This window comes from Euprymna scolopes, chromosome 29, assembly GCF_053919585.1.
Source record: "Euprymna scolopes isolate OS-2025 chromosome 29, ASM5391958v1, whole genome shotgun sequence".
Taxonomy (NCBI): Eukaryota; Metazoa; Mollusca; class Cephalopoda; order Sepiida; family Sepiolidae; genus Euprymna; species Euprymna scolopes.
This window is the reverse complement of record NC_136510.1, coordinates 2,795,862-2,815,003: the sequence shown is the minus strand read 5'-3', so window position 1 is coordinate 2,815,003 and position 19,142 is coordinate 2,795,862. Positions and strand designations below refer to the sequence as shown.

Sequence of the window (19,142 nt, the reverse complement as noted above, 5' to 3'; positions counted from 1 at the left end):
TCCAACTATGAGGAACACAGCAAGTTAGCATGGCTCATTTATTTGGGGAATATTTCGATAAAATTTTGATTTTTTGTTTTTTTACAAAGGAGTCACCACTTATCAAGTAATGCTCGGTAGTGGTGGAAATGTGATAGAATTTGATTATTTAAGAGTGGAGCGTAACAAGAACTTGTTCACATTGAACTTGAAAGTCTCATATTATAGTAAGCTGGGAAGTATCTCTGCAGTATTGTGTTCCACAGATGGGTAGTTCTAGGAAGGAAACTTTGCTCATGGTATTTGTGTTTAGTTTCAGGCACAGAGAGTAAGGGAATTGTTGACAGTGGTTGTAGCTAAACGAGTGTTTGTTTTACAGGCAGGGACCATACACCGAAGCTCAGTGGAGCACCTGCTATGAAAATAATGATAGAGCAGAGAGAGGCTCACAACGTCTCTTCCATGACAAAGAGGTTGTAAGGTGGAGAAAAGGATCACCCATTAGATTTCAAAGCCAGTTTTGAACCATGTCAAGGGAGGAAAGGGTGCTTTGATCAACAGTACTCCATCTTTGGACATGTAGAAGATTGTGTTGGGAGTGAGAAACCTTCAAGAGCAGTAGAATGATCCAACCATTTTACCAGCAACAGATTTGAAGCAAACCTTCCACTCCAGGCCAGTTCCCAAAGTTTGTCAAAGCAGAGTGCTTTCTCAAGACAAGAACTATTCATTTCAATTGGGGCAAAGTGAGGATCAGAGCATTGGTGATGAAAAGAGAAGCTTTGGATGCATTAAAATTAGCCACATTTTACACTATTGCACCACAAGCGCAAGGTTGGAAGAAAGAGATTTAGAAAGATTATGGGCATTAATTTTTTATATTTATAAATTCTTTTTCTTGTATCATTAAGTTTTTTTTTTTCAGGTTACTTTAAATTAAGTTACTGTTTTCAGTGAAGGGTGACTAATTTTATTAAACTGATGTGTTTTCAACTTAATACAAATGATACTGTATGTCTTTATGCATATAAAAACACAGTTCCATCTTAAAGAAAAATAGCTTGATTTCTACTTTGTTATCAATCATATTAGAAAGGTTCAATGCATTAGTTGTTGAATCATACATAAACAATTACGATTAATTTTCATTTATCACAAGATGACATGAAATTTTCTTTGATTTTTAACTTTTCTAATTTCTAGCAAACTTTGAACAAATTCAGTGGCTAATTGTGCTGCCAAAATAAAATTGCTATCATGTTTTGCATGAGTTGGGTTTTTTTTAAATTTCCAGAACCAAACTTTTCAAAATTTCAAGAATTAGGCCTTTAAAATTTGAAAACTCAAGCGTTTTTAAATTTTCAGAATCAGATCTTTTAAAATTTCCAGAATCGGATTTCTGTTTTAATTTCCAGAATCACACCTTTCAAAATTTCCAGAATCACACCTTTCAAAATTTCAAGAATCACAACTTTCAAAATTTCAAGAATCACACCTTTCAAAATTTCAAGAATCACAACTTTCAAAATTTCAAGAATCACACCTTTCAAAATTTCAAGAATCACACCTTTCAAAATTTCAAGAATCACAACTTTCAAAATTTCAAGAATCACACCTTTCAAAATTTCAAGAATCACAACTTTCAAAATTTCAAGAATCACACCTTTCAAAATTTCAAGAATCACAATTTTCAAAATTTCAAGAATCACACCTTTCAAAATTTCAAGAATCACAACTTTCAAAATTTCCAGAATCACACCTTTCAAAATTTCCAGAATCACAACTTTCAAAATTTCAAGAATCACACCTTTCAAAATTTCAAGAATCACACCTTTCAAAATTTCAAGAATCACAACTTTCAAAATTTCAAGAATCACACCTTTCAAAATTTCAAGAATCACAACTTTCAAAATTTCAAGAATCACAACTTTCAAAATTTCCAGAATCACACCTTTCAAAATTTCAAGAATCACAACTTTCAAAATTTCAAGAATCACACCTTTCAAAATTTCAAGAATCACACCTTTCAAAATTTCAAGAATCACCTTTCAAAATTTCAAGAATCACAACTTTCAAAATTTCAAGAATCACACCTTTCAAAATTTCAAGAATCACACCTTTCAAAATTTCAAGAATCACACCTTTCAAAATTTCAAGAATCACAACTTTCAAAATTTCAAGAATCACAACTTTCAAAATTTCAAGAATCACACCTTTCAAAATTTCAAGAATCACAACTTTCAAAATTTCAAGAATCACAACTTTCAAAATTTCAAGAATCACAACTTTCAAAATTTCAAGAATCACAACTTTCAAAATTTCAAGAATCACACCTTTCAAAATTTCAAGAATCACACCTTTCAAAATTTCAAGAATCACACCTTTCAAAGTTTCAAGAATCACACCTTTCAAAGTTTCAAGAATCACACCTTTCAAAATTTCAAGAATCACACCTTTCAAAATTTCAAGAATCACAACTTTCAAAATTTCAAGAATCACAACTTTCAAAATTTCAAGAATCACACCTTTCAAAATTTCAAGAATCACAACTTTCAAAATTTCAAGAATCACACCTTTCAAAATTTCAAGAATCACAACTTTCAAAATTTCAAGAATCACAACTTTCAAAATTTCAAGAATCACACCTTTCAAAATTTCAAGAATCACAACTTTCAAAATTTCAAGAATCACAACTTTCAAAATTTCAAGAATCACACCTTTCAAAATTTCAAGAATCACAACTTTCAAAATTTCAAGAATCACAACTTTCAAAATTTCAAGAATCACACCTTTCAAAATTTCAAGAATCACACCTTTCAAAATTTCAAGAATCACACCTTTCAAAGTTTCAAGAATCACACCTTTCAAAGTTTCAAGAATCACACCTTTCAAAATTTCAAGAATCACACCTTTCAAAATTTCAAGAATCACAACTTTCAAAATTTCAAGAATCACACCTTTCAAAATTTCAAGAATCACACCTTTCAAAATTTCAAGAATCACAACTTTCAAAATTTCAAGAATCACAACTTTCAAAATTTCAAGAATCACAACTTTCAAAATTTCAAGAATCACACCTTTCAAAATTTCAAGAATCACAACTTTCAAAATTTCAAGAATCACAATTTTCAAAATTTCAAGAATCACAACTTTCAAAATTTCAAGAATCACACCTTTCAAAATTTCAAGAATCACACCTTTCAAAATTTCAAGAATCACAACTTTCAAAATTTCAAGAATCACAACTTTCAAAATTTCAAGAATCACAACTTTCAAAATTTCAAGAATCACAACTTTCAAAATTTCAAGAATCACAACTTTCAAAATTTCAAGAATCACAACTTTCAAAATTTCAAGAATCACAACTTTCAAAATTTCAAGAATCACACCTTTCAAAATTTCAAGAATCACAACTTTCAAAATTTCAAGAATCACACCTTTCAAAATTTCAAGAATCACACCTTTCAAAATTTCAAGAATCACAACTTTCAAAATTTCAAGAATCACACCTTTCAAAATTTCAAGAATCACAACTTTCAAAATTTCAAGAATCACAACTTTCAAAATTTCAAGAATCACACCTTTCAAAATTTCAAGAATCACAACTTTCAAAATTTCAAGAATCACAACTTTCAAAATTTCAAGAATCACAACTTTCAAAATTTCAAGAATCACAACTTTCAAAATTTCAAGAATCACACCTTTCAAAATTTCAAGAATCACAACTTTCAAAATTTCAAGAATCACACCTTTCAAAATTTCAAGAATCACACCTTTCAAAATTTCAAGAATCACAACTTTCAAAATTTCAAGAATCACACCTTTCAAAATTTCAAGAATCACAACTTTCAAAATTTCAAGAATCACAACTTTCAAAATTTCAAGAATCACAACTTTCAAAATTTCAAGAATCACAACTTTCAAAATTTCAAGAATCACAACTTTCAAAATTTCAAGAATCACAACTTTCAAAATTTCAAGAATCACACCTTTCAAAATTTCAAGAATCACAACTTTCAAAATTTCAAGAATCACACCTTTCAAAATTTCAAGAATCACAACTTTCAAAATTTCAAGAATCACACCTTTCAAAATTTCAAGAATCACAACTTTCAAAATTTCAAGAATCACAACTTTCAAAATTTCAAGAATCACAATTTTCAAAATTTCAAGAATCACAACTTTCAAAATTTCAAGAATCACAACTTTCAAAATTTCAAGAATCACAACTTTCAAAATTTCAAGAATCACAATTTTCAAAATTTCAAGAATCACAATTTTCAAAATTTCAAGAATCACAATTTTCAAAATTTCAAGAATCACAACTTTCAAAATTTCAAGAATCACAATTTTCAAAATTTCAAGAATCACAATTTTCAAAATTTCAAGAATCACAACTTTCAAAATTTCAAGAATCACAACTTTCAAAATTTCAAGAATCACAACTTTCAAAGTTTCAAGAATCACACCTTTCAAAATTTCAAGAATCACAACTTTCAAAATTTCAAGAATCACAATTTTCAAAATTTCAAGAATCACAATTTTCAAAATTTCAAGAATCACAACTTTCAAAATTTCAAGAATCACAACTTTCAAAATTTCAAGAATCACAATTTTCAAAATTTCAAGAATCACAATTTTCAAAATTTCAAGAATCACAACTTTCAAAATTTCAAGAATCACACCTTTCAAAATTCCAAGAATCACAACTTTCAAAGTTTCAAGAATCACACCTTTCAAAATTTCAAGAATCACACCTTTCAAAATTTCAAGAATCACAACTTTCAAAATTTCAAGAATCACACCTTTCAAAATTCCAAGAATCACAACTTTCAAAATTTCAAGAATCACACCTTTCAAAATTCCAAGAATCACAACTTTCAAAATTTCAAGAATCACACCTTTCAAAATTTCAAGAATCACAACTTTCAAAATTTCAAGAATCACAACTTTCAAAATTTCAAGAATCACAACTTTCAAAATTTCAAGAATCACAACTTTCAAAATTTCAAGAATCACACCTTTCAAAATTTCAAGAATCACACCTTTCAAAATTTCAAGAATCACAACTTTCAAAATTTCAAGAATCACAACTTTCAAAATTTCAAGAATCACACCTTTCAAAATTTCAAGAATCACAACTTTCAAAATTTCAAGAATCACAACTTTCAAAATTTCAAGAATCACACCTTTCAAAATTTCAAGAATCACAACTTGCAAAATTTCAAGAATCACAACTTGCAAAATTTCAAGAATCACAACTTGCAAAATTTCAAGAACCACAACTTGCAAAATTTCAAAAGTTGGCATCCTGTAGATATGCCAACCTTATATTATCTCATGATAATTCTAAAAGAAAATAAACAAAATAAAAGATAAACATTTCTTTTGTATTTCTCTTTATTATCATTATTTTGTTGTTTCCTTAGCAAAATTAAACAAAAAAATCTTTCTACGAATCATATTTTCCTTGTAACCAATCAAACCTTGCCCATTGGTTATTTCCTCTCCGATACCAACACTCCTTCGACCATTTCCAAAATGCGGCTGGTTTCACATGACCTTTTGAATAATCTTCCTTCCATAATTGATCTTTGCTCTGAAGCTCCATCTGCTTATGACGTGGTTTCAGTGTGCACTCAACAAATAAACGTCCATTTTTCCGAACAAAATAGCAGCCTTTACATCGACGTTTCGGATTGAGCTTAACTTTGTAAGTTCGTACTTGTTGATTTATGTTGTCGTTTTGAGGCAAAGCGGAAATGAGGGATGGACTTTTCGGCAATAATATCCGAGAGTTTCCAATGAATAGAGAACATTGTCGAAAGGTAGATGAGTGCCGAGGAAATAAACCAAAGTTTGTTGTGTCGGTCAAGAAGTTATTCGCTTTGAAAGGCAATATTCTTTTTAAGGAAGAGAGCTGTCTTCCTTGAGTCGTTCTCCCGGCAATTCCAACAAGAAGAGGAGTCACCAGTTTATTGGCCTCAAATAAGGTTTTCCGCACAAAATTCATACTGACAAACCTGGAATAAAAATAATAAGAAATTATTTTTAATGGAACAAAATGTATAAATTGTTGTTACATGTGGATTCATTATGAAATTTAAACAAAAAATATTTTTTATGTTTTTGAATTTTTGAGATGAGGATTGATAATTTGGATTATTCGGACTACTGTTCTCATCTTGTATATTATTCTTATGTTCCAATTAATGTAAACTCCAAAATTAGAAATCTGAATTTTGATAATTTGGATTATTTGAAATATTCAGATTACAGTTTTCATTTTGAGTGTTATTTTCACAACGTTTTGGCTGATGTAACCTTTGACTTTCCTCAGATATATCTTGTTGAACTCTGGAATCTTTTTGTTGCTCGGGAATTCACATGGAATTTTGAACAAAATTCTTTATTTAATCAACATAAGAGATATCATGTTCTCGTTCCATCAGCCATGACCAGATAGAAAGCTTAAGTAATTCGTAATTGCATTCTTAGTATCGCCTGCACTAAGGATTGAACCTTTAACCATCAGATAAGTTTCACTTAAAACTGTATGGTAACTAGTACTTTTTCTGTTACTAGTCCTTGCATAACCGTAGTTCACTTTGTTGTCTCGGATGTCTGTCTACAAGTTACAACTGTTGGTTTGGAATAGCTGCTATAAATTTTCCACCACAAACAGCAAAAAAGTCTGTGACATTTTGACTTGTCATCAAATCACATTTTGCATTATTTTCATCACATTTGCAAAGACACTTATCCTCAGAACAACTTTTCAACTTCTGGAGGCTATTTATTTTGATATATATCTATAATATAAAGCTGAATGTGTGTGTGTGTGTCTGATCACGAATAGGCTGCTATATGGTTGACTATTTAAAAAAAACTGATTACATATAATGATAGATGTATTGAGGCACAGGAATGGGTATGTTTGATCTGGCAGAACAGTGGTTTATTAAAATTGTGGGGTCCGCGTTCGCGCCTGGTCCACAAAATATGGAAATAAAAAATTAAAAAAAAAAAAACGTTTACAAGTGTTTTTGATATAGATGTACATAAGAATACTTTGATAAGTATGTTTTAACTTAAATAGGGATGGTATAATAAAATTGTGGGGTCTGCGTTCGCACATGGCCTCCATAGAATGGAAATAGGCACAAACTTTAATAAAGACTTTTCATATCTATCTGCGTAAGTATACTTTGATAATTATGTTTCAGTTTGAAGAAATATGGTATAATAAAATTATGGGGTGTTCATTCATGTCTGACCTCCATAGAATGGAAATATGTCACAAAGTTTAACAAGGTTTTTAATATAGATCCACAAAATATTGTGATAAGTGTTTCAGTGTGAACAGGTATGGTATAATAAATTATGGGGTTTATCTATTTTATTTTTACTTTCATCATATTTTGCTTCGGTTTTGATACCCCCAAATTCAACACAAATTTACAACCCTTCCTTTTCATAACCTATCATACTTTCATAAATCAGAGTCCATTTTCTGTAGGCTGTTTTTGAACGCAGTTAACGACGGGTACTTTTGCTCGTATATATATATATATATATATATATATATATATATATATATATATATATATATAATGTTTTTTCGTCAGCACATACTATTCTTAGATTTTATTTCTGAGTATTTTATGTATAAAATTCTCCCATTCATTCTCCTCTACACCTATTAATTACAAGAAAATAATAAAATTCAACGCTATCAAAGAATCAATAAGTTCTCTTCCGTTTCATTTCTTGAATGATGTTTTTATTTTGAGTCGTTGATTTCGGGGAGTTGTAACACATTTGACACAACTCCGATTTTTTGTGTGGTGAAAATTCAACTCTTTCCCAAAAAAAAAAAAAGAACAAAAATTAAAATTGCTTCAATTTAGAAAGATTTCTCCTTTGATAAGACAAGAGTTTTTCTTTTTATTACCTGCCTTCTACAGCGATAAGGTCAGTTTCTAGTAGAAATCCAATCTGATTTTCATTGTAAAACATTCACAGCAAGAGCTCGTCTTATTACCACAACCACTAAGAACTTTTCTTTCTTTTTTTGTCCATATGTAGAACATCAAATAGAATTTTCATGAACACAATTTCTGGCGCTTGTTAAGATATACTCAACAGATTGAGTTTTTAAATATATCCTTGAAACCAAAAACAATATTACTTAATTTTTGTCGACAATAATAATATATCTAAATATTACAAAATTTTATCAAGTAGAAAAACTGCTATTGTGTGTTTAATAAAAAAAAAAGTTTATCACTATAGGCTAAAATATTGGCCGCCATTCAAAGGTGACAAACATTTTAGCCTCTGAGTTATGTCCATTAAGTTTGTAATCTTATCGTCTATGTTAAAACATCTACAAAAAATGCAATTTTCACCCATTTTTCGTAAAAATTATTTTCAATGATAATTTTCTACTTGATGAATTTTTGTAATATTTGGATGTATTACAATTTTTAATATGACAAGTAATATTATTTTTTGCTTTTTTTTTTTTTTTTACACAGTGATCACCACTTATCAAGGCCCGGAAGCCACTCAGGGATAAGAGTTATTGCAAGTACATTACGTTAGTGTGGAGATTTGATGGAGTGTTTACTTAAGGGGCGGTTCATTAGGAATTTGTTAACGTTGGACTTGAAGACATCCAAGTTATAGTCCGGAGGGAAGCAGGCAGACGGAACAGAGTTCCACAGGCGTGCAGTTCTAAGAAAGAAGCTTTGTTCATGGAATCCACGTTTTGATTTAGGCACAGATATAGAGTGGGGGAAATTTTTCACAGTCGATTCAGCTAGATGGGTGTTTTTCGTGAAAGATTGGCGAGGGGGGACCAGAGATTGGAGTTCAGACGAGCACCTGCCATGGAAATAACGATAAAACAAGGATAGGCTCGCAACATCTCTTCTGTGGGAGAGAGGTTGCAGGGTAGAGAAAAGGGCATCCTCCACTAAGCCACGAAGTCTATTTTGTACTCTGTCAAGGCATGATAGGCTGTTTTTGGCAGCTCCTGCCCAGATATGGCAACAGTATTCCATCCTTGGATGTACTTGGCTTTTATATAGATAGAGGATTGCATCAGTAGTGAGATATCTTCTGGAGCGGTAAAAGGATCCCACCATCTTTCCAGCGACCTTGGTTACAAGGACATATTTAAAAAAAAAATCAATCTGTCGACTATCTTAACAAGCATGGCATTTCTTTCCAAGAAATTTTAATCTGTAGAACACCTTATTACAAGATTTCTTCCCTGTGGACTACAACATGGTTGTCTGCAAATCCAATGTACACAAATAATCGTCAGCATAAGTAATACAATTTTGTTTATCCCCTTCATTTTTAATCCTCTCATATTTTTCAATAAATTAACAATCTATTCATTTGCTTTCTCCTTGAGTGACTTTTATCCTTGATAAATGGTGACTTATTAGCAAAAAGGTGAAAAAAAAGTTCCTGAAAAGGGGCTCTCCCACGGCCACCTCGGTAGCCACGACTCGCCCCAATTCGGCTGAAAAAAATATAGATGGTCAGTTTTGCTAGCATTCCTTCACAACTGAGGACTTGTGTTTACTCGCATCGGTCTTTCTACAGCTGAGGCTCCATATCAGTTTGATTAGTCCTGATTCCAACGGAACAAACAGGAAATAGCGAGCTGTTACCGAACAATCAATTAGTACTGACATTGAACGAAACAACTTTGCATATTTTTTTTCAGATTTAAGGATCGGAACAATTACCCAACAAAATAAGTGGTGCTAATGCACTTACTGATCCGCGCTATTTTTGAAATCATCTTTCCAAGTTTAATTAAAGTTTTATATGTTTTTTTATTCAATTGTAAGGTTAAAGTATAGAATATGTACAAAACACCCTCTCCTCTCCATGTTAAGAATGGCTTTTTAAATAATAACGTTATTATTTCAGTACGGATCAATAAGTGCACTAGTACCAAATAAGTTTTATAACATGAATCAATTTTATTAAATTTCTTTTCTGGGTAAACTTGCTGGAAACTGATTCCGGGTGAATGCCGGAACCATCACCATTTTCTTTTCTTGGGTAAGGACTTTGTGCCATGACCTTTGTAAAGAGGAGGCTGTGCTTATGCAGTGCTTATAGGCAAGCACCTGTTTTTCTTCCGTTTTATCATGGTATAAACCCCTGAACCTTGGGTCTTTTTTTTGCCATTTCACTGACTTCATTTATGTTACGCACAAGCATAAACACAGGCCATGAAATGTGCACTCGCGTACCAAACTGCCTTCTCACATAGCGTAGTAATCTTTGGCGAACAATTTAAAATTAGATGAAAAACATGCGCACTTGCGTGTATAAAAATGGTCACCACTGATAACATAAGGAATTACATGTATCTGTATACAGATTTTTCATTATTTTTCAATTTTCTTGTGTCTTTATTGAAAGGTGAAAGCATAAAAAAGCCATTCTTAACATGGGGGGGGTGTTTTATACTTATTCTGTACTTTAACCTTACAATTGAATAAAAACGGTAAATATGAAGAATTACTCCACCCTCGAAAATTCCTTTAAAATTACCATTCGTATAGGTTTTCGGGGTCGCTGACAAGTACGACAAACGAGTAGTTTCCAAGATATGAGGAAATGTTAGTTTAAAAAAAGTGGGGGATCACTTTTCTATAATAATTTAACGTAAAATGAGAACCCACATTGTGGTCACAATTTGAGGAGGGGGGGGGGGCTTTCTTTCCACCCTCGGAAAATCCTTTAAAATTTCCACTAACGTTTAAAATTCCAAGAAACAAGTAGTTTCCAAAATACGAAGAAATGCACCCACTGTATGGTCACTTTTTTGTTGTTGTTGTTGTTGTTGTTGTTGTTGAGGTGGGGGGGGGCTGCCGGTTTGTTTTTCGTTCTTGTTTTTGGAGGGGGATGTTCAATTGTAGTTTTTTAACAGGTGCTTATGCAGTTTAATTAACCGTTTTAACGCAAGTAACGCGCCGACATTAACCAAGCAGAAGAACTGTTTAATATTTTACACAACTGTTTACATTTGGTGGGATGCGCCGGTAGAGGGGCGGGGGGTGTTGTGGCGGCCGCGGCCCCTCTACCGCATCCCACCAAATGTAAACAGAAGTTTTGTAAAATATTAAACAGTTCTTCTTCATAAGCACCTGTTAAAAAACAGTACAAGTTTTATAGTTGAATCTTTCTCGCTCCAAAAACAAGAACGAAAAACAAACCGGCGGGTTTGTATTACTGTACACATAGATTCGAAAAAGTTGTCAAAAAGCAAATATATAACAAATACATATTATCAAAGGCAAGATAAGTTACTTTTCTACCAAACTGGATACATTTTTTTTTGTTTTTATTCAATGTAACATGTTTATTCAGCTCGTAAAACATACAGTGTTTACCGATGTATTGGAAAATTCAAAATGGCGCCCGACACTCTCTTTAACATAGTAAGTTTGGGAAAAGGTGTTATAAATAATAAACTAGACAAAATACTATTAAAAAAACACCGAATATATATCAACTTATGTCACGATAACATATAAAGAGCGAATTTCTAACAGTATTTTTTCTAGTTTATTATTTATAACATCTTTTCCTGAACTTACCGTGTTAAAGAGAGTGTCGGGCGCCATTTTGAATTTTCCAATACATCGGTAAACACTATGCTTTTCGAGCTGAATAAACATGTTACATTGAATAAAAACACGAAAAATATATCCAGTTAGGTAGAAAAGTAACTTATCTTGCCTTTGATAACATTTATTTGTTATATATTTTTTGACAACTTTTTCGAATCTATGTGTACAGTAATACAAACCTCTTGGAAACTACTTGTTTCTTGGAATTTTAAACGTTAGTGGAAATTTTAAAGGATTTTCCTAGGGTGGAAAGAACCCCCCCCCCCCGGAAAAAAATCGTGGCCACAAAGCGGGTACTCATTTTACGTTAAATTAATATAGAAAAGTGATCCTCCACTTTTTAAAAACTAACATTTCATTATATCTTGGAAACTACTCGTTTGTCGTAACTTTAAACGTTATTTTCGTTTTCAGCGGCCCCGAAACCCCATAAGAGTGGTAATTTTAAAGGAATTTTGAGGGTGGAGTAATTCCTCATATTTACCAAGGTAAATATGAAGAAAAAAACACAAAACTTTAATTAAACTTGGAAATACGATTTAAAAAATAGCGCGGATCAGTAAGTGCACTAGCACCGCAGATTCGTTTTTATCACACTGAAATCTATAATATATATATGATTTTGACATGAACGTGAGACGAGCCTTAAAGTAAAATTTTACCCCTACCCCCACAAAAAGGGGAGCACCCTGAGCATAGAATCCATGCTCGAATCTGCAATAATAAATCTACTACAACAACAAGAGACGAAATGAATACTTATGCAGAGAAGATACCGTGCTATTTTTTTTTATTTTTTATATATAGTATTTTCAAGTTGATTAAATTTTATGGTATCTTTTGTTGATTAAATTGTTAGGTGAAAGTACAGAATAGTTACAAAACACCCTACTAAAGTTAAGAATGGATTTCTAAAAATTAACGTTATTATTTCAGCACGATACCTTCTCTAAGTATCAGCCTTTACGTCTCCAAAAGGAGTAGGTAATGTCTGGGAGGATAATCCTCTGGAACGAAGAATGGGAAACTAGAATTGTTTTTGTTTTTTCTATTTTGGAGGTCACTACACATTGTCATTGGGAAACATAATTCGGGGTTTCATGATAGCCGGACACTTCAGAGGATATGAAACAAAAAAGAAATACATACTTTTTTACTAAAATCCAAATCCCAAATAAAACAATACCTTTGGTTGCTTTGGTACGAGTATGTTTGGAAAATGTTAAATCCACATTTGGGGCAAATTCACTAGTCGTCGGCCATTTTGGGTTTTCTGAATAAAGGGAGATAATTCATAACGAAACACGTAATCTAAGTTTTTCTTTACAATTATCCCGCCACGAACAAGATCAATTTTAGGGAAAATTCCTATTTCAATCACGTAAATCATTTTGAGTGAAATGGGTTTTGGCAGAGTTTAGTAATTATTCCTAAGTAGGGAATCATTACTATTACCGATATAAATTATTTTAAAGGTTGTGGGTGCTTGTTTACATTGGTGATCTTTAGGGTCTGCCAAAAGATTGTGAAAAATGGACCGCATATTTTCGTGACGTCAGATTTGTATTAACTATACGAACTATGGAAAAGGAAAAGCAACTTAATGGTTCTTTTAAAACCTTTGTTTATCTTCTTCAAACGGCAATTAATAATTAATCTTTGTTATAATTTTGTTAGGTTTTAAGATTTACACAGTTTAACGATTAATAATATTATAAACATTTGTATATTAAATATGAAATACGGTTTTACTGAATGTTCATTTGGTTACCTGCGGAGTTCCATATTTTGTTCGGTAAAAAGAGACGTACAAAATATGAGGAGGGGGGGGGCCTACAAAATGCTTAATATTTGTGCAATAATATTTTCAAATTGGTTTTAATCTGGCGATAAAATAGCTGACAAGAGTATCAGAATTTTTGTAGGAATTTTTGACACCCCTAACACGAAACTGCGAATACAATATAAAAATCTCGGAATTTCTCTGTTAAAAGTGGGTTATTTATTTTCTTTATGGATTATACTTCCAAAATAAACTATTACAGTTGTTTTAAAAGTAATAGAAATATTTTATTTTTTTTTTTAAACAGTAATGAATTTTCCCGAACTCAATATTTTTCAATTTTTAAACTCAATATTTTTCAATTTTTAAATTTTAAAAATCTATCAAAATTTTTCTATTGATTCTATTTTTACGATATTTTCAGGGTCAATGTGAAATTTTATGTTCTTTCCAATAAATCGAATATAATATTTTAGACAAACGTTTTTTTTTTTAAATTCACGAACCCCCCCCATCCCAATTTTTAAGTGTCTATTAAAAAGTAAATACTTAATTTAGTAACCCGAAAGTAAATAATTAATTTACTCACAAATTGAAGAGAAAAGGTCAATACATAATATATTCAAATTAAAAAAAACAAAACATAGTGTTCTTTTAGAATTTTACCTGTAAAGTTTGAAGTTTAAAACCTTTTTTTTAAACCACGTTATTTGTTTTTTCTTTTTTTTTTTTTTAATGGAACCTTGGTCCTTGCTCCTTTAATTGAAAAAAAAATTAGGGCTTGAATTACATTTTTCGAGGAGTTATAAGCTTGGAAAGACAGGGGTCGAATAATTCACGCCTCCCATTTTGTAAATGTCTAACATTAATTAATTTAGAACCCGATAAGTACATAATTATTTACTCACAAATTGAAGAGAAAAGGTCAATACATAATATATTCAAATTTAAAACAAAAAAAAAACATAGTCTTCTTTTAGAATTTTACCTGTAAAGTCCGAAGTTTAAAACCTTTTTAAAAAAAAAACACGTTTTTTTTTTTTTTTTTTTTTTTTCTTTTTTTAATGAAATCTTGGTCCTTGCTCCTTTAATTGAAAAAAAAAAATTAGGGCTTGAATTGCATTTTTCGAGGAGTTATAAGCTTGGAAAGATGGGGTGGAATTATTCGCTATTTTCACGAAATTTCTGACACTGCTAGTAAAACTTGATATTAAAAAAAAATTAAACACAATTAATTAAAAATTTATGTTGTAACGGAACATTTTGAAATAATGGAATTTTAATCTTTTAAAATTTAATTAATGTTTACGAAGTTTCTTTTTCTTGGCAAGTCAACTGATTATAGTATATATTAATTCGAAAAAACGCTATTTAAAAAAAAACAACATAATAACATTAAGTTTATATCAATTTTTTAATTGCAACTTCAAGGTAATGTTTTGTTCAATATGTGTATTTAAATTTAAAAAAAATATTTTTTTACTTATTTGAACTCTTATGTTTCATAATAAATAGAAACTTCGATAGATTTAAATATATTTTGTTCAAATTTGCAAAAAATAAATAGGGAGGGGGGGGGGAAGACGCACTAAAAAAATATTTCCCCTCGTATATTTTACGAAAACTGCATTTTATATGTAATTTCATTTCAAAATGGATAAGTATCGAAAATTTCACAAAAATCTGACCATTAGTTGATTTTTGCTAGATTTATTAAATATGGGTATGTTTTCACATGGGTCTACTACATGGGAACATTATTTTAAAGCGCCAATTATGTAAACACGATTTTCGTCTCGCAATTTCATCATTTTCGTTTGACGAAAAAAATTTGTAAAAATTGTTACTGGTTTATTTTGCCCTTCTTTTAAATGGTACAAAAGTTATACTGATAATATTAATTTATAATAAAGTTACATCGTGTTACATATAGGGTGGGGTAATTCTGTGGTGAATTTTGGCAGTTTCTAGTGATCTTTTAAACCAACACATTTCAAGTGAAAACATTATTACGTACTTCCAAAAATTGTGAATAATGACCCAGTAGTTGACAGATCAGTTTAAAAAAAAAAAAATGTCGTTTTAAGCAAAAACAATATTACGTACTTAATTGTCATGTCGAAAATAGTAATATATGTGCATATATGTATAACATTTATTGCGACATGGCAAAGAAACAACCACAACCATACACCTAGCCTCAGACGACAAGTTTTCCAACATCTCCACACTTTATCTCACTCAGGAGAAAAAGCTACTCTAAAGTTAATTACACAACGTTTCGTGTGGCTGAATATGAACACAGATATTCAAAATTGGACTAAGACGTGCATACCTTGTCAAAAACACAAAATTCACTGACACACGAAATCACGACTGGGTTCCTTTATCACACTCAATGCTAGAGCTACCAACATCCACATCGATTTGGTAGGACCGTTACCCACTTCAAAGGAACACACCCACATCCTGACTATCGTCAATAGATTCAGCGGATGGCCTACCACCATAGCCGTTAAGGATACTTCAGCTTCAACAATAGCCAGAGCCCATACTTCAGGACTGGATAGCCATTTTTGGAGTACCCACAGTCATAGTAATCATAACAGAGGTTCGCAGTTCCAATCGACACTCATTACGGAATTCAATCAATTACTGGGAACAAACCACATCAAGACTACAGCATATCACCCATCCTCGAATGGCTTGGTTGAACACTTTCACAGGCAGTTAAAAACGTCCCTGGCAACGAGTCTGAACAGCACAGAGTGAGCAGACAATATACCTTTGATACTATTAATGATACAGAACTCTGTAAAAGAAGACTTGCAAAGCACACCATCGGAGGTAGTTTTCGGTTCCACTTTGACTCTACCGGGTCAATATTTTGAGCAACACACGGAGATCTCACCTACAACCACGTTCGTAACAGAGTTGAAAGACAAAATTTCACACCCACCAGGAGGACAGACAGACAATCCTATATCCCAAAAGATTTTCGCACCACCAAACACGTATTTGTCAGGAATGACTCAGTGAAGAAGCCATTTTGTCCAAATTATTCGGGTCCATACCCAGTTCTGGGAAGGCAGGATAAATATTTCACTGTTTCAAAAAATGGGAAAAGAGATACTATCGCGTTGGACTGACTTAAACCAGCATACGTTGACAAAGATTTTCAAACCATTCCCCCACTGAAGCAACATCTTACAGAACCTATTGTTGTACAGAACGCCGACATGAATACCAAAACGAAAACCAGCAGGAAAGTACACTGACCGAAATGTTTCAAGGAATACATTACATATTGAAAAAAAAAGATAGAGAAGAACAGTTTTATATCTTTTTTTCAATCTGGGGGGAGTATTTGTGCAGTCACTCACATACACACAAACACACACACACACACACGCTCGCGCGCAAATAAACAAACCCTTATTCATTTCAATTTCCCCGCGCATTTTGCACAAAAATAAGTTCTCCCAACAACGGCACAATTTCAAATACGCCCACACACTTTTTTCACAACAACAAAAATAAAATTAACATATTTCTGGCTGACGTAGTTGGTGACAGTATCACGTGACACAAGCGACCAATGAGAAAATTCAGAAGATCGTCTTTTTAATGCTTTTCCAAAAAAACAAAATATCAGCTGTAGCAATCTTGTTTTTGAAGCCCAAAATGTATAAAAACGCATGAAACAGTCTTCTAGGAAGAATTCGATTAATTCAGTTCATTTCGTTCATTCAGTCACTTCAGTCTTCTTCCTTTCTTCTCGCTTCAACGACACACGAGAACATGCCTCTCTGCCAAAGCCGTCAACACCATGATTACACACGCTACGTGGACACTCAAAAATCACTTTTGCACACATGCATCCATTCTGCACATTTTCTAATTAATAACACCGAATTACTTTCCTCACAAATTACTTTCCTCATGGGACTTTCAAGTAAAGCGAACTTCACCAGATAAAATACAAACTTTAAAATAATCCCTTTATTTTCACACAGTACTTTAACCTTCAAAACTCCTTGATTCCATGAAAGACTTTCATCTAACATTTTAATCATAATGACTTCAAAAGATCTTTCACTGATCGGACCTTTGTTCATTTACCTTGTTGTTTTTGTTAAAAAATAAATGCGGTGCATTTTAAAGCAGAAGGAGGTGTCGTTTTCTTTCATTTTTTTTTATTATTTTGTTTGGGGCAAAGAGATTTAATTTTATTTGAACTTCTGCAACGCTACACATATAAAAAATTATGGAAATTCATTGAGTAAAAAATTATTTAAGAAGTAAAAGTAATTTTTACGGAAAATTGGGTAAAATTGCATTTTTTTTATAAAGTAATATTTGAAGGAGAGGAATGAAACTTTCAAGTTATGAATGCATAAGTTTAAATCATCATAACAATGCAATTTGCAATCAGTTTTGATCAATTCGGCAGAATTAGAATGAGATACGTGCAATTGGGTTGCTTAAACAATTACTTAATGCAGTCTGTTGTTTGAATAAAAACATTTGAGTGACCTTTAAAAGTGAGAGGTGACCCCACAACAGAGATCAATGAAACCATGTGACTTGAGATATTACTTTCATGCATTTAGTAGCATGCAATGAAATTTAGTGTAGCCAATCCCCACCTGCTTATGTTAAACATAGTTTTGCTAATCAGGGTTCTGGCTATAAACAAGCAGTCAGCACCCTAGAAAGTAACTGACACCCTGCTGCCTTGCAGTCTAGGTTCTTTTTTTCAGCCAAAGGCTAAGAGTAAGGTTCTTGACAGAAACCTTGGAGGATCCACATTATTGTACACGAGCATGTGGGCACACCCTGGTGATTGTGAATGCTGACCCAGCTATGGACTAAATAGTATCAACCTATAGGGTATCACCACGTGGACGGACTTCCGACAGTCTAGATTTCCGACAGGATGCTGCAGCCAACTAATGAGTCAGTTGTTGCGGCTCCCATCCATGCCACTGGAACCTACTGAGGGCGGTTAAGATAGTGGACTGAGGTTTGTGCACCCCCCTACACTTACAATTTCTTTTTGCACAGGTATCTTCTTCATCACTCACATCCTAAGATCTGCAGCAATGCGATAATGGGTGACGGGGACAAGCTCCGGATAGAGCTTTAAGCCTCTAGCTTGTGTCCTGCATGTTAGGTGGCCCTAGCAAGATAGTCGCTGAGAGTTTGGAACCGGAACAGTATCTCTCTTTGGTCCTACCAGGGTGACTGAGCAGCCCTATTCAGGAACTGTACTCCAAATGGAAGAGAAGCCTGTTTGTTTTGTTTTTTTTTACATGGTAGTCACCACTTATCAAGGCCCGGAAGCCACTCGGGGATAAGGGTTATTGTGTGTACAGTAATCAATGGGATAGTATCGTAGTAATCGTTAGTCTTGGAGATTTGATAAAGTGTCTTATTTAAGGGGGCGGTTCATCAGGAATTTGTTTATGTTGGACTTGAAGACATCCAAGTTGTAGTCAGGTGGGAAACAGACAAACAGAAGAGAGTTCCACAGGCGTGCACTTCTAAGAAAGAAGCTTTGTTCATGGAATCTACGTCTTGATTTAGGCACAGATAAAGAGTGGGGAAAATTATTAACAGTGGTTTCAGCTAGACGGGTGTTTATTGTGAAAGATTGGCAAGGAGGGACCATAGATTGGAGCTCAGACGAACACTTGCCATGGAAATAA

General features: G+C 32.6%; 1 protein-coding gene across 2 annotated transcripts; it reads right to left on the bottom strand.

The window, feature by feature from the left end:
* Positions 1-5,357: 5,357 nt before the first annotated feature.
* LOC145252444 (uncharacterized) lies at positions 5,358-14,390 on the bottom strand. 2 transcript variants are annotated; one of them, XM_080111846.1, is made up of 2 exons: positions 12,835-14,390; positions 5,358-6,002 (listed from the first exon to the last, which is right to left on the bottom strand). In XM_080111846.1, the coding sequence occupies exon 2, from the start codon at positions 5,990-5,992 to the stop codon at positions 5,432-5,434; it is 561 nt and encodes a 186-aa protein (XP_079967972.1). In that variant the 5' UTR covers positions 5,993-6,002; positions 12,835-14,390; the 3' UTR covers positions 5,358-5,431. The 2 variants fall into 2 exon arrangements, with proteins under 2 accessions (XP_079967972.1, XP_079967973.1); XM_080111847.1 differs by having other exon boundaries at positions 12,798-12,948.
* Between the last annotated feature and the right edge of the window lie 4,752 nt (positions 14,391-19,142).